This window comes from Monopterus albus, unplaced genomic scaffold (assembly GCF_001952655.1).
Source record: "Monopterus albus unplaced genomic scaffold, M_albus_1.0 scaffold292.1, whole genome shotgun sequence".
NCBI classification, from domain to species: domain Eukaryota; kingdom Metazoa; phylum Chordata; class Actinopteri; order Synbranchiformes; family Synbranchidae; genus Monopterus; species Monopterus albus.
Genome location: NW_018128172.1, coordinates 248,938 through 276,270, shown reverse-complemented (window position 1 = coordinate 276,270; position 27,333 = coordinate 248,938). Strand labels below are relative to the sequence as shown.

General features: G+C 45.9%; 4 protein-coding genes across 7 annotated transcripts in view; 3 read left to right on the top strand and 1 right to left on the bottom strand.

Moving 5' to 3' along the window:
• Positions 1–4,834, top strand: part of epor (erythropoietin receptor) — a 5,967-nt gene extending 1,133 nt beyond the window's left edge. The window contains exons 3-8 of the mRNA XM_020623165.1: positions 21–190; positions 847–998; positions 1,645–1,801; positions 1,915–2,002; positions 2,097–2,184; positions 2,698–4,834. Of these exons, the coding sequence (XP_020478821.1) occupies positions 21–190; positions 847–998; positions 1,645–1,801; positions 1,915–2,002; positions 2,097–2,184; positions 2,698–3,435 (1,393 nt within the window). The 3' untranslated portion in view covers positions 3,436–4,834. The remainder of the gene's footprint in view (positions 1–20; positions 191–846; positions 999–1,644; positions 1,802–1,914; positions 2,003–2,096; positions 2,185–2,697) is intronic.
• A 2,557-nt stretch (positions 4,835–7,391) lies between these two features.
• swsap1 (SWIM-type zinc finger 7 associated protein 1) lies at positions 7,392–9,129 on the bottom strand. Its single transcript, XM_020623099.1, has 2 exons — positions 8,844–9,129; positions 7,392–8,414 (listed from the first exon to the last, which is right to left on the bottom strand). Exons 1-2 carry the CDS (start codon positions 9,111–9,113, stop codon positions 7,875–7,877), a joined length of 810 nt encoding a protein of 269 aa, XP_020478755.1. The 5' UTR covers positions 9,114–9,129; the 3' UTR covers positions 7,392–7,874.
• Positions 9,130–9,438: 309 nt separating this feature from the next.
• znf653 (zinc finger protein 653) lies at positions 9,439–17,025 on the top strand. 2 transcript variants are annotated; one of them, XM_020623097.1, is made up of 10 exons: positions 9,439–9,759; positions 10,416–10,456; positions 11,047–11,367; positions 11,721–12,217; positions 13,562–13,739; positions 14,351–14,435; positions 14,531–14,648; positions 14,737–14,851; positions 14,930–15,029; positions 15,279–17,025. In XM_020623097.1, exons 1-10 carry the CDS (start codon positions 9,464–9,466, stop codon positions 15,454–15,456), a joined length of 1,929 nt encoding a protein of 642 aa, XP_020478753.1. In that variant the 5' UTR covers positions 9,439–9,463; the 3' UTR covers positions 15,457–17,025. The 2 variants fall into 2 exon arrangements, with proteins under 2 accessions (XP_020478753.1, XP_020478754.1); XM_020623098.1 differs by lacking the exon at positions 11,047–11,367 and having other exon boundaries at positions 15,279–17,022.
• A 1,120-nt stretch (positions 17,026–18,145) lies between these two features.
• Positions 18,146–27,197, top strand: tspan34b (tetraspanin 34b). 3 transcript variants are annotated; one of them, XM_020623016.1, is made up of 8 exons: positions 18,146–18,627; positions 22,035–22,112; positions 24,275–24,490; positions 25,571–25,645; positions 25,735–25,842; positions 25,929–26,066; positions 26,542–26,634; positions 26,750–27,197. In XM_020623016.1, the coding sequence occupies exons 2-8, from the start codon at positions 22,056–22,058 to the stop codon at positions 26,807–26,809; spliced, it is 747 nt and encodes a 248-aa protein (XP_020478672.1). In that variant the 5' UTR covers positions 18,146–18,627; positions 22,035–22,055; the 3' UTR covers positions 26,810–27,197. The 3 variants fall into 3 exon arrangements, with proteins under 3 accessions (XP_020478672.1, XP_020478673.1, XP_020478671.1); XM_020623017.1 differs by lacking the exon at positions 18,146–18,627 and adding an exon at positions 20,156–20,365; XM_020623015.1 differs by lacking the exon at positions 18,146–18,627 and having other exon boundaries at positions 22,044–24,490.
• Positions 27,198–27,333: the final 136 nt, after the last annotated feature.

Sequence of the window (27,333 nt, the reverse complement as noted above, 5' to 3'; positions counted from 1 at the left end):
CTGTCGCTTCACTGCACAAGCGGGAATGAAAACTCCAGCAGCTGCCCGCTGATTGTCCTTCCTGCAGCAGGAGGCAAGAGGCGGTTCGTCTGCCACCTGGACCGAACCCAGCTGTTTGTCCAGATGGACATCGAAGTTCACCGGGAGGGACGACTGATCCACAATCGCAGCCTCCACATCGAACTTGTCTGTAAGTTACAGAACTGAAGTCGTCTGACAGGATTCAAAAGGTCTCTGTGATGATGATTCCTTTTATTTTCAGTGCCTCTAAACTTCCCTGTAACACATTTGTAAAGTTGCTGTAATCAGTATTATGTCTACATGACTGGTTGCACGTGAAGAGTGTAGCTTGTAGACAAACAGAGAATTCTCTTATGAATCTGCAGTCCCAGCTACGCAAAGCTTTGTCGCATCTTTCAGTTTGGTTTGGTTTATAGCCTGCACCTTCAGTGTGTTGGTTCACTCCCGTGGCATCGTTTTCAGCTTAAGCAGGAACCAGCTGTTTTCAGAGACGAACAGCTCCAGACTCAGGTTCTCAGAAGTTGGCAGAGAACAAACAGAGCGTCCACACAACCCTACATACTTTGCTAGCATCTCTAACGGTTGCTAACAAGTTTTCCATATAGACCTAAAAGGTTACAGTGCATTGTGGCGTTGGTGCTTTCCCGTTGCTCCTGAGTGGCTGAACACTCAGTCACTGCAGGTTTAACTCCCAGGTAGTTCTCTTTAATGCCTTCCTGAAGAATCAGATCCAAATCCAACCAGCAGCAGCTTCAGAGCGCTCAGGCCCAAATCAACAGACTTGAGCTGATATGTGACGTACACTAAGTCTCCCTGTTCTCCCAGTTCTCCTGGACTCCCCTGCTAATGTGACAGTGAGCACCACGGGGCAGCAGGGCCAGCTCAACGTCAGCTGGGTGCCTCCTCCTCTCAAGTACATGGATGACAGCATGATGTACGAGGTCAACTACACTGTGGCAGACAGCCACGTGGGGCAGGTACGCCACTCGACACGTTGCACTTTAAAACACAGTGCACGTTGTGTAAAGTCTTGTCTTAGACTGATTGAAGTGCTTAGGTAGGTGTTTAAACATACACATTTATGTCAGCATGCGTAAAATGATGTGTGGTGTAAACCTCTGCCTTGTAAATGTGTTTACTGAAAATCTTTTGGTAGGTTTTTGAACTTAAACATGCAATTTAACACAAAAATGTGCCTGAGTCCTAACTAAGTGTTCAAACAGAATACGAACCACAGTTCTTCACACGGTGACTGTGTTCCTGTTGGAAACACTGTGTTCTGGACAGGGACTGAATTCAGCATTTGTTCTTTTAATGTAAAGAGAAACAACTTTAAGTTTTCATTATGAAGGTTTTCACAAACTGTCAAAATGAGACAAAAATGTCATTTAATGAGTGAGTGAACTTGTTCATTCAGCTTAAGTCACAACAACCTAAGTTCTCAAGTAGTCTGACAATGAAACAACATTTTAAGTTGAATTAACTTGAAAAGATCAAAGTTAGAGGTTTAAGTTCATGAGAAAATCTTAGTTGATTCCACAAAATTCCTGTGAGTTGACCTCCACTGCAGCGGCTGAATAAATCTACGTGAGCTGTACTGATGTGGTGCCGACTGTGTTACAGGTCGAGGAGGTCAGAGCCAGCTCCGAGGTGATCCTCAGAGGCCTGCGGCCAGGCACCGGGTACAGGGTGCAGGTTCGTGTCAAGCTAGACGGGATTAGCTACGGTGGCTACTGGAGTGCCTGGAGTGAGCCGGTGTTCATGGAAACGCTGCCCGCAGGTGGGTGAGCATTCATACATGCAGCACAAACATGTCACGTGCTTCCTACAAGGGAAAATGTAGTTCCACATTTCTACAGTGAATGCAAAGATCTAACTCTGTGCCTCCTCCAGATGTCGACCCACTCATCATGTCCCTGACTCTGATCATCTCCTTCGTCCTCATTGTGCTGTCTCTCACCGTGCTCGTGTCCCATCACAGGTCGGTCCAACAGGGAGCACACTGCTCATTTCCTAACCACATAGACAACCTTTCAAACTGAGAATAACATTTTCACAAACTGTGCTCTACTCAGGTTTCTTATAAAGAAGGTTTGGCCGACTATTCCAACTCCTGACAGCAAGTTCCAGGATCTGTTTACCATTTATGGTGGAGACTTTGAGGTAAGAACAACACCAAAGGTCTATAGACATGCTAGCTGTGAGGCTATACCATAGACACAAACACAGATTCCTCCTGAGCCGCCATGTTGGTACAGGGAAGCAGTGTGTGTGTGTATGAACGGAGGAGGTGTGTGTCCACAGTTAGTCACCAGAACTCATTGATTTTCCAGCTGAAATAAATACAGACAAGAGGTAGAATTAGAACAGATAATGCATCTAAACAATTCAGTCCATTTTTCTCAAGTTTTAGTGTTGTGTTTATAATGACATAGTTCAGATATATGCTTTGGTTTTAAGTCACATTGTTATAACACTAAATGACAAAATCACATTTCACACTAACGTGAAACGTGTAGCAAGTGCTCTGTAGTTTAACATGTTAGCATGCCGAGATTAGAACATCTAACAGCTTCATCACAAAGGCTGACCTTGTGGTTACAGGAAGTCAGGGGAGTACCTGCTTCCTGTCTGAAAGTCCCATCAGGGTCAGACTTGTCTTGTGTTCTTGTACAGGAATGGTTGGGAGACACCAACGGCATCCTGTGGTTGATTCCAGCAAATGCCTTCTCAGAAGAACACCCTTCACCTTTGGAAGTGCTCTCCGAGCTCAGCCTTTGCCCTTCACTGCCCTCCCCGTCTCTACCACCCAAGGCCTCCAGAGCTGTACCCACCAACAGAAACGAGGACGGGGTGAAGAAGGGGCTGGATGATGTAGAGCCGCTGGAAAGAGGTGATTCGGCAGTTACTGAGGGGTGGAGCACCGCACCACACGACCCCTGGCTGATGGACCGCTTACGGGCGCTCCACCAGCACCAGTTACCCTGTTCCCAGTCCTCCCTGCTGGAGTCCCAAGATGCCTACGTCACCCTCAGCACAAACGAGCACAGCGGCCAAGAGCGCCTGGATGACTCTCTGGATGAGTCCATGCCCCTTGAAGTGCTTTTTTCGTCCAAACCGACAGTGCTGTGTGAGTCTCACTCTGACCTGGGCTCCGTGCAGCAGAGCTCTGGCTCCGGTCGCCTGTCGTCTCAGTCAAGCTTTGAGTACCCGAACCAGGGCTGGATGCCCAGAGGCCCCGGGTACACCTACATGGCAGTGGCAGACTCGGGCGTCTCTATGGATTACAGCCCCATGAGCAGAGCAGATGACATTGGGAAAGTGGTAATCTACAGCAACGACTACAAGAACGAGATCCCAGCTCAGAGAAGACCCTTCCTGCATAGGCAACACTCTGTCCATGATGACGGCTGAAGAGGAGCCCAGTTGGACAGGCTGCACGTCTGCTGAGACTGTAGGTGGGAAAGGTGGAGGATGTCTGGATATTCACCCACAGCTACATCACTCCTCATCAATTGTTAGGACAGGTGTACTAATGACTTGGAGCTGACTGATACCAGTGTAAGCTAAGGGACTCAGAGTCCACTGCATGTACAGACGGTCATCGCACATCTGTACAGGACAGTAGCATCACACAGAAACAGCAGCTGCTGTTCACACCAAATACTGATATTCAGTGTAAAGGTCTGAGGTCGGATTGGATTCTGTAGATCTGATCTCTTAGTGATTTTTTCATACTTGATTTACCCCTACTTTTAGGCTTAAATGACAGAATGGAGGTGAAGTTAAAATACAGAGTAGCCTTCCTGAAATGGAAGTCTGGGTAATGCTCTTTCTATTTACTTCTCATATGTCTCAAAGGACATGACTCTAGATATTCTGCAGTTTTCTTTTGTCAACACATCCCATAAAAGAACAATAAATGAATCTTTCTAGCAGTGTCACCTGTGGAGCTGTTGTCTGTCAGCCATGCTAGCATGCTAACGTTTAGCAGGCATGATGCTGCGTTCCAGACAATTTGAAAATGGAAAATTTCCATCCTCATACTTAAAAAAGTCTGATGGAGCAACTCTGGAGTCAGAGGTCCAACTGGAAAGCTCAGGCCACTTTTTGGTGGTTTTAAATGGATCAAAGTCTCATAGCAAGGACTATTTGCTCAGGCTGTATTATTAAATCATATTTGAAATGGCTAATGTGTATATTCTGACTAAACTGTTAGGGAACAGTTTATCCTGAGGAAAACAGTACATATGTGATGAAATTTCATGACAGTGCAAGACATTTCACTTTCAACTACAAATGTAACATAACCACACAAATAGCTAAAAACTGAAAACAAATCAGTGCATTAACCTTTGCCCTGTGTTTGATGCAGTGATCATGGGCACTGTCGGGCATTTTGAGTCAAACTTAGATACAACATCATTGTGTCTAAAGCATCGAATGTGTATTAATACACCGCTGAAAATAGTCCCCAACAAAAGCAGCATTTAATCCTCAAATAGGATTTGCTAAAAAAAAAAAAAAGAAATAATAAAAAAAAAAAACACAGGGCAGCTTGTTCTAAGGAATCAGACATTTTTAATTAAACTACATATTTGTGACCTGATTCTTAACAGTTGTCTTCAGTCGGAACCAGAGAAGAAGTCCGGTATTCAGAGACAGAAGAACATCTTAGTTTGTGGTTGACAATATGAAAAGGAACAAACCCTCAAAATTAAATGAATCAGCTTTCACTTCAACCCTGCAACCACCTGAAGAGCCTCACTGTATCTGTACAGTGCCTTGCGAAAGTATTCGGCCCCCTTGAACTTTGCGACCTTTTGCCACATTTCAGGCTTCAAACATAAAGATATAAAACTGTAATTTTTTGTGAAGAATCAACAACAAGTGGGACACAATCATGAAGTGGAACGAAATTTATTGGATATTTCAAACTTTTTTAACAAATAAAAAACTGAAAAATTGGGCGTGCAAAATTATTCAGCCCCTTTACTTTCAGTGCAGCAAACTCTCTCCAGAAGTTCAGTGAGGATCTCTGAATGATCCAATGTTGACCTAAATGACTAATAAATACAAATAAACATATCCAGGTGTTAGAATGGCCAAGTCAAAGTCCAGACCTGAATCCAATCGAGAATCTGTGGAAAGAACTGACAACTGCTGTTCACAAACGCTCTCCATCCAACCTCACTGAGCTCGAGCTGTTTTGCAAGGAGGCATGGGCAAAAATTTCAGTCTCTCGATGTGCAAAACTGATAGAGACATACCCCAAGTGACTTACAGCTGTAATCGCAGCAAAAGGTGGCGCTACAACGTATTAACTTAAGGGGGTTGAATAATTTTGCACGCCCAATTTTTCAGTTTTTTTATTTGTTAAAAAAGTTTGAAATATCCAATAAATTTCGTTCCACTTCATGATTGTGTCCCACTTGTTGTTGATTCTTCACAAAAAATTACAGTTTTATATCTTTATGTTTGAAGCCTGAAATGTGGCAAAAGGTCGCAAAGTTCAAGGGGGCCGAATACTTTCGCAAGGCACTGTAAATACCATTTTTTAGAGAACAATCAAATCAGCTGTTGCCAAATGAAACAATTACTGCCACTGTAGGTTGTGCAGCGAGGTTTTAATATTCGTTCTCAGGTAGCTATAGTTGTTGGTAAGTCTCTTTCTTGTCACAGTAAACTAGTTGTTCTTTGTCCCTCCTGTACGGTACATCTCAGTCTGGACGTTTCTGTTTAAAACATTTAAATTTGCTGCAGCTTAGAAATCAAACAATCATTTCTGCAACTTTTGTTCTTAGTAATTTGCTTTTATGGCTTCAGAAAACATCTTATAACTAAAATATACAACTACAGTTTTATATATTGTTGACATGTTTTAGATTTTAAAAAATATTGGAACCAAAAGTTTAAAACACATCCAAGTGGCTGATAAACTGTTTTGAACAGCATAATCTATCAAACATAATAAAAATGTCACCCACTGTTTTTTATATTTGTGGACAACAGATTTTTCTGCTTAGCTATCTGACGTATATTTAAAGAGCAAATCCGGTGATGGTGGTGACAATGAATATTTGAATGAGGTTTACTTAGAATTACACCGTTTCTTTTACTAATGTTCATTTTCAGACGCATTTAAAATATTGTTCTCAGAATAATTAAATTTCCTCATTTTCTGTTATTCTTTGTGAAATAGTTTAACTGTGATATCAACCACTTTTAATCTCATGTTAATTTCTGTTTTTTGCTATTAAAACATGTTATTAAAATAGTTTTAATAATCTGAGAGGTCCTGCTAACCTCAGTAAATGTTTTTCTTGTGTAAGATTTCATCTATATGTTTCACAAACATTTATATCATTTAAAATTTTATCTCAATGTTCAGTGACACCTGAGCTTTATTGGAGCTCTGTTACATGAAAATGGGTGAGAATATTCTCATCAAAGGAGGATCTGCACCACGTAGAAGACAAAGTGTAACAGTGACTCTTATGCTGTAGTACGCCTCATTTTATTTGCAATTTCAATTTGTGCAGAAAAGATCTGAGTGGAAACAGTGGAAGTCACTGCTGTGCTCACATTTTATTACATTACATGTTATTCTGGAAGCGGCCACTAGGGACGCCCCGCTGCCATGGCATAGCCCGCCTGGGTTCGTGGGTATTGTGCGTTTCCTGTTCTTGTTCATGCTGCCATGCTTGTAAATATAGCTGTTGTTAATGCTTAGCCATCCTGCCTGGTTACTGGCCACCCACCACAGTTACACTTTGCAGCTCTATGCCTCTGCCAGCCAGTCGAATGGGACAGGTGTGAGGTCACTGACCCTGACCTTTGACCACCAGAATCAAATCAGCTCATGGTTGAGTCCAAGTGGACACTTCTGCCAGATTTGAAAAAACTCACTCACCGTGTTCCTGAGATGATGCGTTCACACGAAGAGGCATGTGAAGTTGTTGGCTGAGGTGGAAAATATGCTGCAACAAAGTGCAATGGAAACGAAGCAAATGAGCTGCGACGTGCATGAATCATGTGATTTAAACATCAGTGAAGAGACAAAAAACAGCAGCAGACTAAATCACGTGTGTCTAGCGATGAGGAGGCTGTGACCTTCCTCACATTCGTTCGTGAAACTAACAGACATCACATTTCTACTGGTTTTCACTATTTGATGTTTGACTGGAGCTCATTTTGTTGTGTCTTCTTCTGCAGTAGTTTAACGGCACCTGACCGTGCATTTATTGACAGTCACTCAGTCTTGTAACCAATTTTACCCAGTAGTCACTCATGGTATGGCAACAAAAAAATCTCCTGCAGCCAATAAACATTTTCCCCATAGATCACAGTGAAGACAGAGATGTCTGTAAAACTGTGAACAGTGATTGTTTTTAATCCATGGAAGATTTATAGCTGTAAAACATTCTCAAAACCTTGAAAGGTAACCTTAATTGTCCTACATCATTACAGAGAGCATGTGCAGCAGACGACAATACAAAGAAGCCAACGAAGATCAGGAGACCAGCAAAAACAGAAAACTAGAAAACTTTTTGACTCAGGAGAAATTTAGACTTAAGTGACTGGGTACCACCTTTGATGCTGGGATCCAGTTCCAACAATACGTCCAAGCTCCGACTGGCATTGCCCCACCAGCTGGTTGTCTTGATGAACCAGATCCTACTATTCAGGTAACAGCAGTGGATGGAAACACATTCATTCTTTTGCAGATGCTACAATGGGATGGAAAATTTCTGGAAATGCCCAACTGCAAAAACTTGTGCTGACAATGAGAATTTGCTCTGAACTAAACAAACAAACTGGCTTTTAATCAGTAAGTCTTGGATAGAACATTTTCAAACCCACTTAAACTCCATTAAACCAGCAGGAGAGATCAGCAGCTGCCACTCCTGGGCGACAGCCGGCGTGTCCTCACAGTCTTTGGCACCAGAGACCTCTGTGACTCCGCTTCCAGAAAGGTAAATGTGCCATATCTCCTGCAGACCAGCTGCTGTAGCTTCGTAACCTGTGTCTCGGTCCAGAGTGTAGCGTACCAGGAAATAGCGATCGAGGACATCAAGGACAGGTTGTGTGGCAGAGGCTTCCCCACCACGTTGTCCGGGGTCCACTTCTGACTGGAAAGAGGCAAGGACGCGGCAGGGAGCTGCGCTGGAGGACTGCTGCCCCAGGATGTGTGTGAGAAAGGCAGCAGTGTCACACAGCAGCGCACACAGATGTGCAGCACATGACTGCTCACCTGGAGCACGCAGGAAGCTCTCCAGCCTGTCAACTATGATCAGAGAGGGAGGTGTGGGAGACGTATTGGTGGGCTCATGAAGGCTGGCCACCTGCTGGAGCAGCTCCTCCACCGTCCTGGGGTAGGAAAACCTGATTTTCTTTAAAAGCAGAAAAAAGAAAATGGGTCTTCGCAGCTGGCTGTAAGTGTTTGTTTTGTTCATCCTGATATCCTGCAGAATTAGTTTGTAATTTCTCAATTTCTAATAAGGTCTAGAGTTATAAATATGACTTTACTAATAATTTACCATAATCCATCACCTGAAGTTGTAAATGTCATTAATTAATTGATAAATCAATGGACTGTGGTCGAATATGCTCCAAAAAACAGTGCCCTAGTACAGGAAAGTTTTCACAACCTGGCAACCCAGAGACTGTTCTCAAAAATGGCCTGTAAATGTTCAGCTATATGGAGCTTATTTACCATTATTCATTATTCATTAACAACTTCATAACCCATTTACAAAGGGTAACGTACCAGAACACTAAAGCAAAAAGGTGCCACAACGTTAGAGCACAGTGACCTGCACCTTTAGACTTTGTGGGCTCAGGTTCGGAACACATCTCTGCAGAGACGCCGGCAGGCTCTGGATCTGCGTTTGGCTGAAGAATATCACTCTCATCCCCGCCTCTGACGCAGCTGTGACGGCCGCCAGCAGCAGCACGGAGCGGCTGATGTTGGGTTCTCCGACCAGCAAAGCGCTGCGGGCTGTCGGTGGTGGAGGAGCGGCGCTGAGGTCCTTCTGCAGCCCCGTTTGTGACATAAAAGTTCGGAACACAAGCGTTAAAATATCCGCCATTACTGACACTTTGTTACCCGGATGTTTGTTACATAGACTTGAATTATGTCTATTAACAGTGTCTGATAACGATGTTCCCGTCGCTGTTTACATGTTACACCCAGGCGTTCTTGCTGATCGGGTCCGTGTGAAAACCGCTGTTTGGGGCACCGTTCCGCCTCTGGGCTCGTTGTGCACATTGAGCATCTGTCTCAACATTCTGACTGCGTATGACTGTGTTTGGGACAATCTGTCAAAGTTTATGAGCCTGTGGTGTGGAAAAACAACCAGAAACACCGCTTCTGGCAGTGCTTCCGGTTGTATCGAACGCACCTTCCGGAACGCTGCTAACAGCAGCTGGCGGGGCCAATATGGCGCAGGTCTGGTCAGAGATGGAGGTTCCTCTGGACGCGGACCAAGCTGAGGACCGAGGGAAAGGTGTTTCGAGACGTTGTAGAGGACGACCCAGGCTTACGGACTCCGACCGAGCACAGAGGCGTCTTGAATCCCGAAAGAAGTACGACGTGAGGAGGGTGTACCTGGGGGAGTCGCACAGGCTGTGGAGCGAGCTCCGCCGGCGGACCAGCCTGACTGATGCTGGACTGGCAGAGTACCTGATCCTGCTGCACTCCACCTACGGAGAGAAGTACCAGCAGAAATACTGCGGGTAGGTCCCAGGTTTCTGACAGATACCATTGCTGCTGTACTGTCAGTTCCCATCTTATTGTATTGTAGTACTTCACGTCCTGCTCCTTCATCCTGTGACTCCATGTCAGAGACAAACCGTGTACTTTTTACTACACTACATGTACCTGATACCTTCAGGTCCAGAATCAGATGAATCAAACCAAACCCAGTAGAACCATCAGACTCTATTGATCCCAGTAGGAAATCCACCAGCTACCCAGCAGGATGGAAAGTACTTCCCAGTATAAGTATATAAGGTAGTTACCATCAGCTCCACCTTTACCAGCTGCAGCATTAAAGTGATGGACACAGTAATTAGTCACTATGATCCAGTATCAGAAACGTTACTGGGACACGGGCTGTTCTGGAGGACCAGTACTGGTACTGCTGGTACTTCAGGTAGATTTGGATGCTGATACTTTGGTACTTTTACTTATGTAACATGCTGAATGCAGGACGTCTACGTTGGTATTGTGGCTACCAAGACTTTTACTTGTAACAGAGTATTTTTACACTGTGGTATTGTGGCTACCTAAGCAGTACTTCTTCCACCACTGGTTGTTGTATATTCCAGCTTTGTTTTATTCTTTGTAACCTCAGCACTCATCAATTGAACAACATGTTTCTGCTTCATAGGAAGAAGGTTTACCCCGAAGTATCAGTAAAACTGAAAAAAGGTGAGTGGCACCATTAACATCGGGCCTGGACTGTGCTAACTGCTCCTGGTTGTTTACATGAGATAAATCAGGCACATGTGTTGTCGAGGCTGTGCGAGTGTAGCCAGCTGATCGTGTTCACTGCTGTCAGCCTGGACAGACCGTAGAGATCTCACATCTCTTTCTGTATTAAACAGGTTCACAAAGTGAACAGGTCAAATGTGAGGAACTACACAAAATACTTGTGATAAATCCAAAAGTCATTCAGACTTTTTTTAACTTTAACTTAAAAAATTCAGTCAGGCTTTAATAATAAGTCATATTTTTCACATACGTCAGTCAAATACTGAGATAGTAGAAGAAGTTAGAATTATGAAATAATATGTGTTAGTATAATTATCTTGTACTAATTATCTACCTCACAATGATGACTTAGTCTCTCGTCTCAGGTTCGCGTGAGTCATATCAGACTGTCCTGCATCTTCTTATTTAGTTTTCTGTAGAAAAGGTCTCATGGCCATTGTGTGTGTTACTCCAACAAGAATCAAACAGAGTGGATTCACACGTAGCTTCGGATTCTCCACTCAGCTGTGGACTATTGCTGTTTGCAGGCAGGAGGGAGTGTGTGTCCAGTCTGCAGAGCCTGCTGTGTTGGTACCAGGAGCACTCCCGCTCCTGCCCCCACGAGCCCCAGCTCCAAGCCTTGGAGCCCCAGCCCGACCTCTCTACGGCTGCGGTCTGGCAGTGTGACTCCAAACACTTGTTTGTGCAGTACCTGTTTGCACCGAGGTGGGAGGCTGGTGGATCTGAAGATGAGGAGCGAGTGAACGGAGAGGGGGACGGCGATGGCGCAGCAAAGACAGAGTCACTGGAGACTAAAAGTGTGGTGGGCAGGAGGAGGAGGAGGAGGGAGGCTCACAAACCGTTCAAAGGTGCAGAGTGGTGTTTTAGTTCACTTAAAGGTGGTTCTCCCCAGTGTATGATAAACCAGTGACAAAGGCACAGGGTGTGCCACCATAGAGCCGAGACTCATTAGTCAGGTAAAGCTAGCTTCAGGCTGGAGGGTGCAGTTTGTGCAGTTTGTACAGTTTGTCCCAACCAGGCATCTGTAGTTCACATCTTAGCTTCAAAGCGGTTCGCAGCGGTTTATGGTGTCAGTTTGTTTTGAGTCTCACTACACCTTCGAAGCTGAGAAGACATGAGGTAGAGTTAATAGCTTCAGATGTTTATCAGAGGCTGAACTCCTTGATGATCAACAACTTTTTATAAACCTGCTTTTCTGTAGATGTGGGAGAAAATGTGGATGTTTCTGAGGTGCAACATACAACCATGAGCGTGGTGGAACAGGCAGCAGATCCAAACCCCCAGCCCGGTGTAGACGTGTCTTCCAGGGATGATCAGCTGACAGCACAGCCTGTCTGGGAGATGGAGGTGGTCATGAAACAGCAAGACTCCCCGGGCACAGCATTTCACTCCATCCCCTCAGAGGAGGAGGCAGAGGATCTGAGGGGAGGCAGAGAAGAATGTGAGGGACTCGGAGAAGAAGAAGAAATCAGGGCTCTACCACACAGGTACGAGTGTGCTACAAGTGTGATGACATCTTTAGCTGAGAAACTGGAGAAGACGGAGGACGACTCGGTGCTGTCCCAGAGCCTTAGTGACTCGGTGCCTCCAGCCGTGCAGGTCCAAGAGCAGAGTGAGCTGTTTGACCCCCAGACTCTGCAGACGGTGGTGACCAGCTGTGAGATTCCTGACCAGAGGATGTCTTTGGAAGGCTCACAGGTAGGTCGATGAGGATCTAGCAGAGAAGTGGCTGAACACATTGAGGAGCAGGTACAGTGGCTTCACTTTGTCCACTCTTGTGCTCACCGATCTGCACTCAGCAGCCCTCAGTGACACAGTGAAAATATGTTGCCATTTTATTAAAACTCAATAACTGAAGCCTCTCATCTCCAAAAGTCTCCAGAACCTCTGCTGTGGCTCCAGACTGAGCTCAGCTGCATCCTGTCTGACATGAGTGTGGACCCTGACTGGAGTCCACCTGTGGCAAACTGGGCTGACTGGACACAGTGTAGAAAGACACACACCTGTGTGTACAAGGTCCCACAGTTCACCCTGGAGGTCAGGACTAAAACCAGGACATGAAGTCCAGGAGCTCTCTGTAGACCAGAAGGGGAAAGACTGTCTGGTCTGAGGAGACAGAACCTGAACTCCAGCACTTTATGTGGAGGACACCAGGCTCTGCTTATCACCTGTTAACACCATCCCTCCAGTCAGGCATGGTGGGGGCAGCATCCTGCTGTGGGGGGGCTTCTCAGCAGCAGGGACAGGGAGACTGGTCAGAACTGAGGGAAGGATGAACGCAGTTCACCTTTCAGCAGTGACCTGAAGCAGCCCAGACACTGCAGCGGCTTCAGGACCAGTCTCTGACTGTCCCTGAGGGGCCCAGCCCAAGTCCAGACCTAACCCCCAGAGAACATCTGAGACCTGAAGAGCTCACAGACACTTCCCATCCAGTCTGACAGAGCCTGAGAGGGTAAACTGCCCAGACCCAGGTGTGCTCAGCTGGATGAGACTCAGCCAAGAAGACTGGTGCAGTAACTGGTGCCAGAGCGGGTCCTACAGAGTCCTCACATAACGCACTGAACACCTGTGTAAAGGAGACATTTCAGTTTGTGATTTTTAATACACAGCATCTAAACCATGTCTTCATTGTTTCACTATAGGCTACTGATAATAATGATCACTTTTATTGGCCCAGTATGTTACACACAAGGAATCTGTCTCCGGTACAGAACCGAGGCAGCCATCTGTGGCACCGACTCACACACAGACACGCACCAATGGCGGCGCTGCTCTGGAGTGACTAGGGGTTCAATGTCTTGCCCAAGGACACTTCGACATGTGGACTGAGGAGGGGTGGGAATTGAGCCGCTGACCTTCCAGTTGGGGGACGACCGCTCTGGCTCCTGAGCCACAGCCACCCCGAGTCTACTGAGTGTAGACTGATGAGCAGAAATGTCTGATCTGTTTCAAATGAAATCTAGAACAGAATAAAGTGAAGTCTCTCTGTAGCAGCTTTACTCAAAAGTTAGAATTGTTTTTCCAAATTCCTGTCTTTTCCAGCTGATTATCATCACTGGCCCCAGCTACGAGGCCCTGGCATCAGATGGCATCCAGCTCAATATGGGCAGTGGAAACGTGGAGGAAGTCACCTGCACCGTCATCGGGGGTGTGACCTACAACCAGGTGTGCCCGTCCGACTCAAAAATCAGAGCTGCAGAGGAGGAAGACTCCATGACAGGTGTGCTACGCTCACTGACACTCACTGCAGACTTGGGACTTCACGGGTGTGTGTGTCATTGTTTTCATCCAGCAACAGATGGACATGTCACTAACAGGAAGTCCCTTCAGAATGGTATCCTGGTGCCTGTTTTCCCCTCAACACACTGTGATGGTGTTGAGGACCCCGAGATCCCGCACCGCTGCTGTTCCAAAGGGTCGCCAATGTCCCACCCTTGTGCTGTTCATACAGATCAAGCTAAGGGCGCCATAATCGTGAGCCAGCCTGTGAATTCAGGCTGTTGTCTTCTGATGATAGTGTCGCACACACATGGCGTCATCAAAACGTAGCACTTGGCCCCGGACTGCCAGCTCACCCTTTCCACAAAGAGCGGGTCTCCCCTTTGTTTCACCTCTGGTACTACCTTCCAACTAGAACCAGAGGTGACCAGAGGAGCAATGAAAATGGCCCGCCGTTCCAGTTTTGTGCCTTATCCACAGAAAACTAGACGGAATAAAGGTGCACGGATCCTGCCTTGAAAAGGAAAAGGCAGTACAGTACGTAAGGGCCTTTAGATTCAGCTGCTATCTGCATGAGCCATTCTGAGATGGGTCTTCACTGTTTCCCTGCAGGCCTGAGTGACAAGCAGCTGCTGCAGCCAGCTGTCGACTCTTTGGAGCTGAGTAGTGACCCGGAGCTGCAAAGGGGTCTCAGCAGGTTTGTGGTCCACACACTCCACATGGTGATTTGAGGTTGTAAATCCACCTCTGCTCCAGTGAGGTGGGCTCAGTCTGCAGTGTGCCGTTTCACAGTGTCAGGTCGAAGAGAAACCGGCGAGGCCCTGTCATCGAGGCCGACGGGATGCTGAAGATGTTCCACTGTCCATATGAGGGCTGCAGCCAAGTCTATGTAGCTATTAGCAGCTTTCAGGTAAAATCCCATCAGCTCTGTCATACATTACATTTCAGCTACAGTTTCCAGAGAATTATAATCAGTTCAAAATCTGTGTCCTCTGTAGAATCACGTGAACCTGGTTCACAGGAAAGGGAGGACCAAGGTGTGCCCCCATCCAGGTTGCGGAAAAAAGTTCTACCTGTCGAACCACCTGCATCGCCATATGATCATCCATTCAGGTGGGCTCACGCAGACGCACCTGTCAGGTCAGAGACTCGTCTTCACAAACCTCCAGCTGTAACTGAATTTTTCTTCAGGGGTCAGAGATTTCATCTGTGAGACGTGTGGGAAATCATTTAAGCGTAAAAATCACCTGGAGGTTCACAGGCGGACACACACAGGAGAGACACCGCTGCAGTGAGTTACTGAGGCTGAGTTAAACATTTTATGGTGACACAGCTTAGACTCCAGTCTGCAACACTTAGTTCAGTCTGAAGGTCCTGCACCAGTGCAGGGATACGTTTGACCTCACTGGTGCAGAAATGAAAGTAAACAATGATTTAATTTGACAGTCAGTAAAAATCCATAAGCACAACATGATGCAACATGATGCAGCTTGATAGTCACTTGTCTCTTTCCTTCTCCTCACCCACACCTGCGTGTCAGGTGTGAAATCTGTGGCTACCAGTGTCGCCAGCGTGCGTCCTTGAACTGGCACATGAGGAAGCACACTCCGGAGGCCCACTACAACTTCACCTGTGACTTCTGCGACAAGAGGTTCGAGAAGCTGGACAGTGTGAAATTCCACAAGCTAAAGAGCCACCCCGACAAACAGGCCACCTGAGGTGGCACAGGTGCAGCTGAGCGCGTGGAAGCCACAGGAAGACTTCCAGTGAAGACAGAGACTGTGCTGACCTCCTGTGTCAAGGATGATGTGAACACACACAGGCACACGTGAGCCACGGGAACAGCTGTGCAGGACCAGCTGTTTCACAGAACAGGGCCCAGCCGCTACACTGGTAATCCACTGCTGATCAGTGGTGTCCAGTTGACCATTAACCAAGTATATATGGTTACGGCTCCATGTTGATGCCACAGCTGGCACACGCCAAGTTACAAAAATTGAGAGGTGCACAGCCTGGCAAAAGGACACCAATGCGCACCACGTGCCGTACGCTTGTAACGTTATATTGGCACGTGCCACCAGGTGCACGGGTGCAAAGGGCGAGTATAAACTGTTACTCTCCCCAAACACAGTGAGGAGTCCTCATCCTAAGGTTAAAGTGAAATGTTCTGTTTGGAGAAATGAATGACGCAAACTGTGTCTTGCCTCAGTCACCAAGCAGCTAACGCTGAGCAGGTCTAGAACATATTTAAAACACCGACTGCCATGCTCTTATCTGCAGTGCAGAGCCACACTGTGCTGTTCCTTTATCTCTGTCTTCTGTATTAACTGGTGAGCATGCTAACGTTTAGCACACATGTAACTTTAACGTATTTCCACGCCCATATGACCTTCCATAGGATTCCTGTTTTACAGTGAGTCAGTCTGGAGCGTTCAAGATGTTGAGTTGCAGATTTCCAGCCAATTCATAGAGATTACATTAGCTAGCTGAATTAACTAGCTAGCTACAATCATTAGTTCAGTCAGCAGCGTTGTCGAGGGATAAGAAGCCTCCAGTTTTCTACCTCTGAAATCAGAACCTGCTGTTTAGAGAATGAGTACGAATTTCTCGGTGCTAAATCTGTCAGCACTGATTGTAGCAGGTTTGTCAATGGCCAGTTAAAGTGATTCCACCAAAGGAACATCTTCACAGTGGTAAATGGGGCACAGTCTTTCTTTTTAAAGGGTAAAACACGCAGACACTTGCATGGTCCTTTAAAGATTAACTATAAAATATGATTGCTTGGTCCGTTAATGCACCACTAAGCAGGATTGTGGTGGATAAATGTCGATGCCACTACATATGTGTGTTTTAATATATTTGAAATGAAGGCTGTGAAAATGGAGGTCTGAGCGCCATGTATTGCACAAATGTCCAGAGTGAGCAGCTGCTGTGTGGGCCATCGACATTTTCCTGTTCTCTGTTGTTGCCATCCCAGTGTCTTGACTCACAGACACACACACACACACACATGAGAAATCCTGCAAGTTAAATGTGACAGCTTCTCAGGAAAATCCTGCCCTTTTGGATGTTTGTATTTTAGTTTCTGAGCAGATGCACCTTTCTGTTAACAGATGAATCAGTGAAATATATGAATGAGAAGACTGGTGTTTTTGGTGTGCTGTTCTTCTTCTGCAAGACACAAGTGAATAAAATGCAGCGTGTTCGTGCCTCTTGCATAATGTTCAGTAGTGTGCGTGTGCATAAATACAGGAAAGTGTCCTGACACCTAGTCAGGCAGTGATCTCACGCACACTGGACGCCTCAGTCTTGAATGTAACTGGTTTCTGGATGTATGTGTAAGTGTAAGGTTTAAATATGGTGGAGTCAACTCATACAATCAACTTCTGGTTGCATGGTACCACTGGGATAAGTGAGGGCTAGGAGTCAAAGAGTGAAAATTGTATTTATACGCAGTGATTTTAGCAGCAGGTATAATCTGCACTGCCAGGGATCGGCACACCTGACTCGCGGTGCAGTCAGAGCTAAATCTGCCTTAATTTAGTCTGGTGTAGCGAAAAGCAGAAGAGTGTAGGGCTGCCAACTTCACCAGGAGGAGCCGTTCACCAAGTTGTGAACAGTGTCTAGTGTTAGCAGTGTTAGTGCTGCAGCTAGAAAACATTTTCTGAGCAGAGGTCAGAGGTCACAGCCCCTCTCAAACCAGGTGGACCTCCACATTTCTCAGGTCAAAGTTCAGTCAGTTTAACATGACTGGGAAATGTGCTTTGGTCTGACTGCACCTGACTCCTGATGCCCGCTGCCCAAAAGGTGGCAGCCACGTGACACTGTGGGGTGTTTCCAACCGGGCCCCATAAACAGAACCTGGCTCAGACAAGATGGGAGACTGCTGACCTCAGCAAGAAGTAGTTAATATTAGCCTGAAGTTGGTAAGTGGTGCAGGGTCAGAGTCCGGGTTTGGGTTAAAATTAACTTGAATCCAGCCAAGGTTGACCGGTCACAGTCTTGCTTTAAATCCATCCTTTTTGTCTGCAGACAGGTCCCTGTCAGCCCCTGGAGCCAAAACCCGGCTGCCAGCTACTGGTCGGCGAGCTGCAATTCCCAGTCCGGCTCCAGGAGGCGGTCCTGGTTTGGGGTGTTGTGGTGAAAAGCACAAACACAAGAGGCAGAAATGATTGCTCTGACCTGAGTTGGGGCACAAGAAGTAGTCAGATCCTTTATCAAGTAAAAGTACACTCACTGGCCACTTTATTAGGTACACCTGTACAGCTGTGTGCACTTCAGTGCAACACTTCCACCTTAACATCTGTGTTTATGAAGCTCAAATGTTTCAGTTTTTGGTGAATCTCATAAACGTATAAATGTAATTATATGTTTACTACTGAGATCATAGTTGAAGGTGGTGTTGTACTGGACTACGTTATATTCAGAGGTGTCTCTATATTTTTGTCCTCCCCAGCTGCATACGTGAGAGGATCAGAATACTAGGAACGCCTCTGGTCACCTTGTATTGTCATATACACTGGATTCAGATTAACACCTGGAAACATAAGTGCTCTCAGTATGTGTGTTCCCAGCCTGGTGCAGGTACAGGTGTTACCTCTGTCTCTGACTCCTCCCTCCCTCAGGAGCCCGACACCATGGTGATGTGTGTTATTAGTCAACTGCTTGGGTTACGCCTTCCTGCCCCTCCTCCCTCCACAGGACTTAAACCAGCCGGCGCTCCTAAAATAAGAGCACAAAGCAGGGAAAGTCAGGCAGGAGCACCAGGAAGCAGCAGACAGAGGACACTGTTGGTGATTTACATCTGTTACCTCACAGCGTGTTGGCCTCCATCACGAGAGTGGAGGCAGAGACTCGGAGCACACATCCCTGGACTTCTCTCGTGAAAGGTAAACTGATCACATGCTTCACTTGGACTCATTTACACAGTAGCTTTTCCAGGTGCATCTTAGCCCTTTGGTTGTTTTCTGGTGAATGCCAGTGTCGTACCACCGTAGGGAGGGATCTGTCCAACAATGGCCCTTTGTCTCCTGAGACCTGCCTTCAGTTATTCTGCTCAATGGCGTCTATGTCTGTGATGGTCAGTCAGAGACTGTTTAGAGGTTTTCTTGCTCTCAGACCAACAAATACAGAAGCAACCCATGGTGTTTATTGAACGCACACAGCACAGCATTAGACATCTCCTCCAGGCAACGGCTTCTTGTTCTGTTAACAGCCTGTAAGACCATGAAAAGAGATGATATGGTTCATGTATGTTATTTCCGACAAGGTCCCAAGATGGTAAGCGATGAAGAAAACAAGACTTGTAACATAAAACTGAACAATCAAAGCCAAGATTAGACAAAAATAACCTTGACCTCAGCAACAGTCAGACTGGAGATGTGAGATTTGTCTGTAGGTAACAGGTGAGTTTCCATCCACCAGGTTTCACCTTTGGCTGATGGGGAAAAGCTGATCAAAGCGTGATGTGACAGAGTGCAGTGGATTCACTCACAGGTTTGTTCTTGTGTTAAAACCCAATGTGGGCTGTGTTGCTGGGGGTGTGTCATCTCCTGTACCTGTCAGGCAGTGACATATGATCCAGGAAGTCGGGCTGGACAAACAGATCCCTGTGTTTTAAACCACAACATAGCACAGTCAGCTGTAACGCCCACAGACAGGACTGTACAGCTCTGTCTTACGGCCGGTTGCTGGAGTCGCCGTGGTGTCGGACGCCACTGTGAAAATCAGGCCCTGGTTACATCAGAGACAAAGGCTGAGTTTTCTGTGTGAAGCCAGGCCTGGTGAGTTAAACCTGGCCAACACGAATCATGATTCAAGCTTTAGTTAGGAGCTGAGAAATGGCAGCAGAACTGTTCAGACGATGAGGAGCGATGAGGAGGATGTGACCTTCCTCATATGAAACATCACCTGACATCAGGTGTTCTACTTTATCCACAGTTTGAGCTCTGACTCTTTCGGTGATGTCATCTTGTTGTGACCTCTGCTGCAGTAGGTCATTGGGCATCTCAGTGAACCAACTCCTACAGTCTCACTGGATGGAAACACTCGGTTCAGACTTGCACTGCATTGGATGGAAACCCACTTTATCACAAATGCTCCTGTCGTTTACAACCTGTGTTCAATTAACACCGGGTCCTGCCTCGACCATTTTGAGATCTGCAGGTTTCTCTGTCTTGTTAATACATAACCACCGCGACACCTCGGTGTCAGAGTGCAGGCGCTGAGTGTAAGGAAGCAGGACATGCTCAGAGGGGGAAAACCACAGGGGGAGTTTGGAGGAGTCAAGGCAACCGCTGGTTATGTTGCTGAGGGAGTCTCGGCCGAGAATGTATGATTAACTTGATGACAGCCAGCTTTACTGGAACAGGCAAATGAACTGACAAGCCACTTCCTGTTTTTGGTTAATTTGGTGTCAGGGAATGCAAAATAGCTGTGAAGGCTGCAGCAGATGAGGAGGGGTGATGAGAGAAGGGGGAAGGGAACATGGTCCCTCATGGTCTCTTCTCTCCCAGCTGCTAGAAAGCAGTCGGTTTCTATACACAGCAGAGTTGTTGCTCGGCCACAGTTGAAACAACTTGTCTGTTTGACGTGCCACACAGAGGACCCTGTTCTCCCTGCTGGGAGGTAGGTGCACACATTTGGACATGACTCAAGAGCAGTGGAGGCAGGTGGAGATTCACACAGGATGCTGTCAAGTCATACGTGATAAATAAGATTAATATTATGTGTTTGTTAGTTAGTTAGTTGGGCTGGTTTGTCATGATGTGCTTCTGTAGCTGCTCAGGATTAGCAGCAGCAGCCAGCCACCGAGATTCACTTTGTCATTCAAGCTATTTATTAACCCTAGAAAACCATTTGTATCATATTTGCTACACAAGTTTGAGCAAAAAAAGTTGCCAAAATTGCCCAGATATCGAATGTGATACAAAAAAAATAAAATAATCTAAATAATATGGCACATTTATTCCTTTATGCCTGGACTGTCTGTCTGTGCATAAATGGCAAATAAAAATCTTGAATTTTCTTTTGGATTTTGTTAAAAGGTTTAACAAACATCTCACTTCCAAAATATTAGAATGTTCTGGCTATTTTTTGATGTGTCAGGCTTTACAGGGTTAAGTAGGGTACGCAGCGGAACAAGGTTATGTTGCATCTAGCTACTCACATAAAGCATCTTGTTAGAAATAAGTCTCATGGAATAGAAGAATATTTAAATAAATAAAACACTGACCATAAAATAGAAACTTACAATAGACACCTCTTGTATTGCACATTACATACTCTCACTGTACATTCATTTGCCATATTAAAGAGCATGTAGCTGTCTGATGGCAAGAAGCAGGCTGTGCTGCACCACGTGGCCCGTTACCTTTTGCCAGAGGGCAGAAGGTCAAACAGTCCATGCCAGGGGTGACCACAGAGTTTTCTTTGCCAATACAAGCAGTGGAGTCTGTTTTCTGCAGGAGAAAGTCTCCAGTGTGAAAAGGCAGCAACCACAGCCTTTACAGCCGCCTGAACTGAATTAGAATGATATGCGAGACGACTCTTTCTGCTGATTTTAACTATCAAATGCTGCCTTTTGTCCCTGACTTTGTTTTTTACTGGCTGTATTTCAGTGCAGGAGCAGAACAGCTGTTCTGGCTCTGGCTCTAAGGACAGAGGGTGTCGTAGGCTGTAAGCTGTGACTGTGACGCTGGGCTCTATATGTAAAGCCTGACTTGACCACATCATCTCTGTGTTTATGACGTGTTGTACTGTAGCACATGCTCCAGATATGGATGTAAAAAAAGGGAGAAGCTGCAGAGAAACAGACCTTTTCACATCAGTAGTGTTGATGTGTGGTTCTTTCCTCATTTGCATTCATAGCTGCTCATGCCATTTGTTTAGTGAAATGCTTGCAGCAGCTGCAGGGCGCCGCACTTCCTCCTCAGCTAAACAAAGGTAAGGTGATAGGTGATTATTAAAGGCCCTCAGAGGGAAAAGAAAGCCTCAGTGCTCGGCTGTTGGAGGGAGGCGAGTTATTAGTCTCACAAAGGGTAAAAGGTGAGGAGCTGGGAGAGAACAGGTGTTTCCCCCCTCACCTGTTCTCACACCTGAGACAGGAAACAACCCAGTCCTACTGTTCATTTGTGGCCTCACTGGCAGCACATGACAACAGTGAAACTCAGTGAAACACGTCAGCAGGACTGTGATATGTAAAACTGTGGTTCATCTTGTATATAAACTGAACCTCACACAAAACAAAGTCCTATGACTTTAATGTCTGACCAACTTCTCTTTTTTCTGTTTCTAGGTTCAACAGTCAGCAGCAACAATGGGATGCTTTGGGTTCCTCAAAGTCATGATGTTTATTTTCAATGGCGTCATCTTTGTAAGTTGAAAAAGCTTTATTGTCCCACTGTTTACATGGTGTAAATTGGTTGGAGGACCAGAGATCTCTACACTCCAACCAAAAGTTCAGTCAAGTTCAGTCTTTTCTTTTTAACAACAGGTTAATTTGTTTGTCGAATTTCAGGTTCCAGGTTTTTATTTACAATTGGCTGAGTGCAAGAGGCAAGAGTTCCTAGTTTAAAGTCGGTACCACCTGGGATAAAATGCGAAACAAAAATAATACATTCAGTCTCAGTTTCACTGAGACAAAAAAGGTTTTGAGACAACCAGGTTTTAATGTCACTCAGGCAATCAAAAGGCTGGAAACTCCCTTGTTACATCTCAGTGACAAATACGTTTGTACATCATCTGCATAGCAGTGGAAAGACGCGTTATATTTACTAATAATAAACGCCAGCACACGCATATACAAAGAGAAGAACGGGGCCAAGAATGGAACCTTGTTGCACACCATATGAAAGCAGGCATGAGAAAAAAAATATCCCCAAGCATGAAACCCCTATTAGATAAATATGACTGAAACTGTTTTAAAATAGTATCCTGGATCCCTACAGATGTGCCAAACAAGAGGACTGTATGATCCACAGTGTCAAAGGCAGCTGTAAGGTCTAAAAGAGCCAACATAGCAGGACATCTGGCATCAATAGATAAAAGAATATCATTATAAACCTTAGGAGTGCTGATTCAGTGCTGTGCCGGGATCTAAACCCAGACTGAAATTTCTCAAAAATGAAACGATCCTGTAAAAATGCCTGTAGCTGATTAAAAACTATTTTCTCTAAAACCTTTGAGAGGAAAAAGAGCTGGGGCACAGTCTTAAATTAGACAACACCGAGGGGCCCAAATTAGGTCGAGATATTCTGACTTTTGGTAACTAACAGGGTCAAGCTACAAACATGCTGCAGCCTACAATTCCCATGATGCATCTCACCTGTCCTTAGACCCAACGTGGATTAAGAAGGAGAGTGACGATTCTCTAACGACAGTTTATTGATAGTAATGGCAGATCATGGGAATGTTGAATAGTTGCAAACATTAGCAGTGGTGCCAGAGAGTTACACTGACTTCTGAAGTAAGGAGCCAAAATCAATAGCAGGAATTATAATTGTGACATTTTAAGTTAGTGACATGTTTTAAAACACATTTCACAATCTTTGTGACTATCTCTCTCAAATATTGGGTCACTTTAATACTTTGGGTACCTAGCTAAGTAGTTACATGAGCTGATAACAACAGAACACTGAATTAGTTTGCAAGGCAGTAACTTCTGATGCCCCCAGAAAACAGCAGTTATTAATTGACTGGAACTATTGGAAGCTAAATGAGTCACATGACCTGCTGCCATTTTTGACCCCTCAGTGTTGCAACTCTTCAGACTTAATGGCTCTGCTTAGAGCCTTCCTGCTACATAAAGGTTCAAGGATACTTCTCGGTTCCCTTAATTGCAGAGACATTGCCCTCACTTGTATCTTTTCCTTGTCACTTAGTCCTGCCCCCATAGCATGTGAGGTGAGAAGAATTAATGGTTCCTCAATCCTCACTCAACCTGGAAGTCATTCCCCTCGACCGAGGACCGAGGACGTTCCAAGCTTTTGGAGGAGCTATGAGTGAGGAAGCACCAGACCATCCTTCACTGAAGGCTTTTATGGACCGACACACCCCTTTATTGGAAATCAGTTGATGATTGGACACTTCAGAAGAAGGCTCATGTTGTTAATAACATGTTTCCTCAGTCCTCTCTCCTGGGTTTTTTTGCTAGGATCTTAGGTGGACACAGGGGAAAGATGCAAGTGAGGGAAATGATGGCCCACAAAAGAAACTTGAGACACGCCCACAGACATGAACCATCCTTTCCTCCAGTCCATCTTCTGAATTGTTCAATCACCATATGGTTTTTGATAAAGGGGCAATGGTCCATAAAAGACTTGTGTGAAGGATGCTTTTGTGCATCCTCGCTCATGGCAGCCTCCTCGCTTTTCAGAGCTTTGGGACGTCCTTCATGATGGCAGACTGGAACAACTTCTGGCTCAAGCAAGGACTGAGGAGCGATCACATATGTCATATGTCAAACGGTTGCCGTGTCCCTGTAATGCTGAAAACAAACCCTTCCTGTGCCCTCTTTTCACTGCCACTCTCCCTCAGCTGGCGGGTGCTGCCATCCTGGGTGTCGGGATCTGGGTGAAGGTGGACAGTGGCTCCATCCTCAGCTTCTTGGGGAAGATAGACAATGCTCCTCCAGAGCTGGGCCAGGTGCTGCAGGTGGGCTACCTGCTGATCGCAATCGGAGCAGTGCTGCTCATCATCGGCTTCCTAGGCTGCTGTGGTGCGGTCAGAGAGAGCCGCTGTATGCTGCTGCTGGTACGCTGCTGTCTCCTCCTTTGTACAGGCTTAAACACATAAGTACACATGTTGGGAATTAAGCTTATGTGCTTCCTACCTGAGCCATAAGAAGACTGAGATCACTCTCACATCTGTACCCTAAATGTCCACCAGCAGCTGTTTAGCTTATGTCAGCCAGTAAAACCAGAACGTGTCATTCCCCTGAATTTCTTGTTACTTAATTATTTGATGTCTTCACAAGTTATTAATCTTGATTTTTGTTTAAATTTGTTGACTTTTCCTGAACAGCTGGTCAAGTGTGAAGCATGTAAGCTAGCACAGAAGCTACAACAACCTGGTTTCACTCTTTGGTTTTTGTCCACATTTAAGAAATGTTCTCCAGTGAGCTTTAGAAGGCCTGTAGGAAGACAGAGCCAGGCTAGTTGTTTCCCCGTTTCTGGTCTTTGTGCTAAGCTAACTCTGTGCTGTGGTAGCTTCAGATTTAGTTGTGACAATGGCAAAGCAAAATGTCAGACTGTTCCTTTAAAATGTGAGCACTAATGCCGTTTTCAGACAGGACGTGGTGTGCGCTGCAGTACGGGGGAGGAGGATGCACACGCAAATTGCATGTATGTTGGGCGCCAGTTGCTAGGCGACCAAAAAGCTTTGCAGGAGGTGGTTAGCAGACATTAACTAGTTGTTCGAGCAGCGGACTTGGATATATGATGTATCTCTCTACATGTCAGCGAAAAGCTCTGGCTTTAGTAGTACTGATGAGGAGGAGATGAGTCGCAGCAAAGAAGAGGAGGGTGTGAGGCCGCCACCATCAGCTTCTCCTCCATTTCCTTTGTGGTCTGCCAGATTCTCTACAATTGGACGTGTCACGGTGTCGTCACAGAGCGCAGTGCCCAAGTTGAACTGTGTTTGACTTCAGGCAGGGACTTTGCCACACAGACATGAATGGGTTTGATAGTGGAGCAGAGCGCGCACCGCATCCTGTCTGAAGACGGCTTACCTGTTGGTGCATCTGAACGAAGTGGCTTCCTGTCCACTAATGAGGAACTCACAGGGTAAATCGCCATTTTTATCAAATGCCTAACATTCAGGTTTCTTTCCCAGTTTTTTATCATCGTCCTGCTGGTCTTCATCGCCGAGGTTGCAGGAGCAGTGGTGATCCTGGTCTTCAGACCCTTGGTAAGTCATACAGAGGGTCTCCGTGGCCACGTTGCCATGGTTACCATTTGGTACACGTGTGCAGACACTCCTGTATTCTTGCGTTCTAGGCAGACCAGCTGTTCAACAAGATTGGCAAGGCAGCAGTTCAGAACATCAAGAAGGACTATGGGGGAAATGCGGACACCACAGCCCTGTGGAACAGCACGATGAACTCGGTGAGTGGTGATTCTGCTGCACACAAGTCATTGTAGCACTGTGTCTCCAGCGCTCTGGTCACATGAGCTCTCTCTGTGTCCTGTAGTTAAAGTGCTGTGGTTTCTACAACGCCTCAGACTTCGTGGGCTCTCCCTACTATGTGAATCACAGCAGTCAGTTCCCACCACAGTGCTGTCCGAATGTCATTCACCCCTGTAATGCAGCGGCAGCCATCAATGGCACGGTAAGAGCTTCAACAGCAAACAGACTACAGCTCATCCATGCGCATGAGCCAAAATCTTTTTAAATTAAAGGACACAGCTGGTGGTTTTGTGTGTATGTGTGATTCCCCACAATCCCCGTCCAGAGACCAGCAGCACCAGTGAACGTGGTGTCCTCACCGTAATGTGTGTGAGTCCAGACCCTGGTCCAACTCGTCACTCTGGGCCGTAGACCTCCACTGTTGTCCTCCAGCTGTTAAACCGCTGCACTGGGGGGCAGATTTCCTCCTCAGGAAACTTGGGAGTCTGTTTCCAACACACAGCTCCACAGGCTGAGAAAGGCCTCACTGTGCAGAGTCACTGCTCTGGTTACACTGCTCCACCAGCTCCTCACACTGCAGAGAGCAATGTGTTGGATTTATGCAAAACAACAACAACATCATGCTGAAACACTGGCCTTCATTGTTTTACTCTGCCTCCTTCCCTTATTCCTCTCAGATGAGCCCTGGTTGCTTCCCAAAGATCAAGCAGCTGGTCAACGACAACACGGTGGTCATTGTGGCAGTGGCGCTGGGGATCGCAGCTCTGGAGGTAAAGACCACGTCTCATCCTCCTCATTTTTCAGGCTTTACGTCTTACTGACAGAAGCAAAAATGAAACTCAACCTTTTAGTTGTATGTTTTCCTAACATCTATGTCCCCCTCAGATTTGTGCCATGGTCGTCTCCATGATCCTTTACTGCAAAATAAAATCCACAATGGCCTAAATGACGAAGCCTCAGAAGGATCACTGTAATCACTGGAGCTTTTTAATTCCTGTTTCGCCTCTAGAAGAGTGAAGGGCCTTTATCACCTTTATCCTGCAACATGCATCATCACTGAAGACTGTTCTTGTGCAATCAGAATAACAAATGTATTTTTTACTACAGTTAAATTTTTCTAATAAATGAATGTACAGTAACTTTATTGAGCAGGCTACACACGCTGTCTGCTTCAGCAACGCTTGGCTGGTTAAAGAGGAGTTGCGTGAAAACTGTTCACTGTGACGATGAGACCAAGGCTGGACCAGTGTTGTTGCCATAGTACAACTTATAAATGGCAGCAGAAGTGATGCATTATTTGTACATGTGTTGTGTACTGATTGATTTAGAAATAAAGCGTAAAGTGTTTCTAGATGCTGGTGAGTGTTTGTGCCAGTTTCATGGATCTGTGTCTTTTACAGAAGTTTTGCAGTTGAAGGAGAAGGAACATGTTACAGGTAACATTTCTTCTATGTCCTCTTGTATCATGT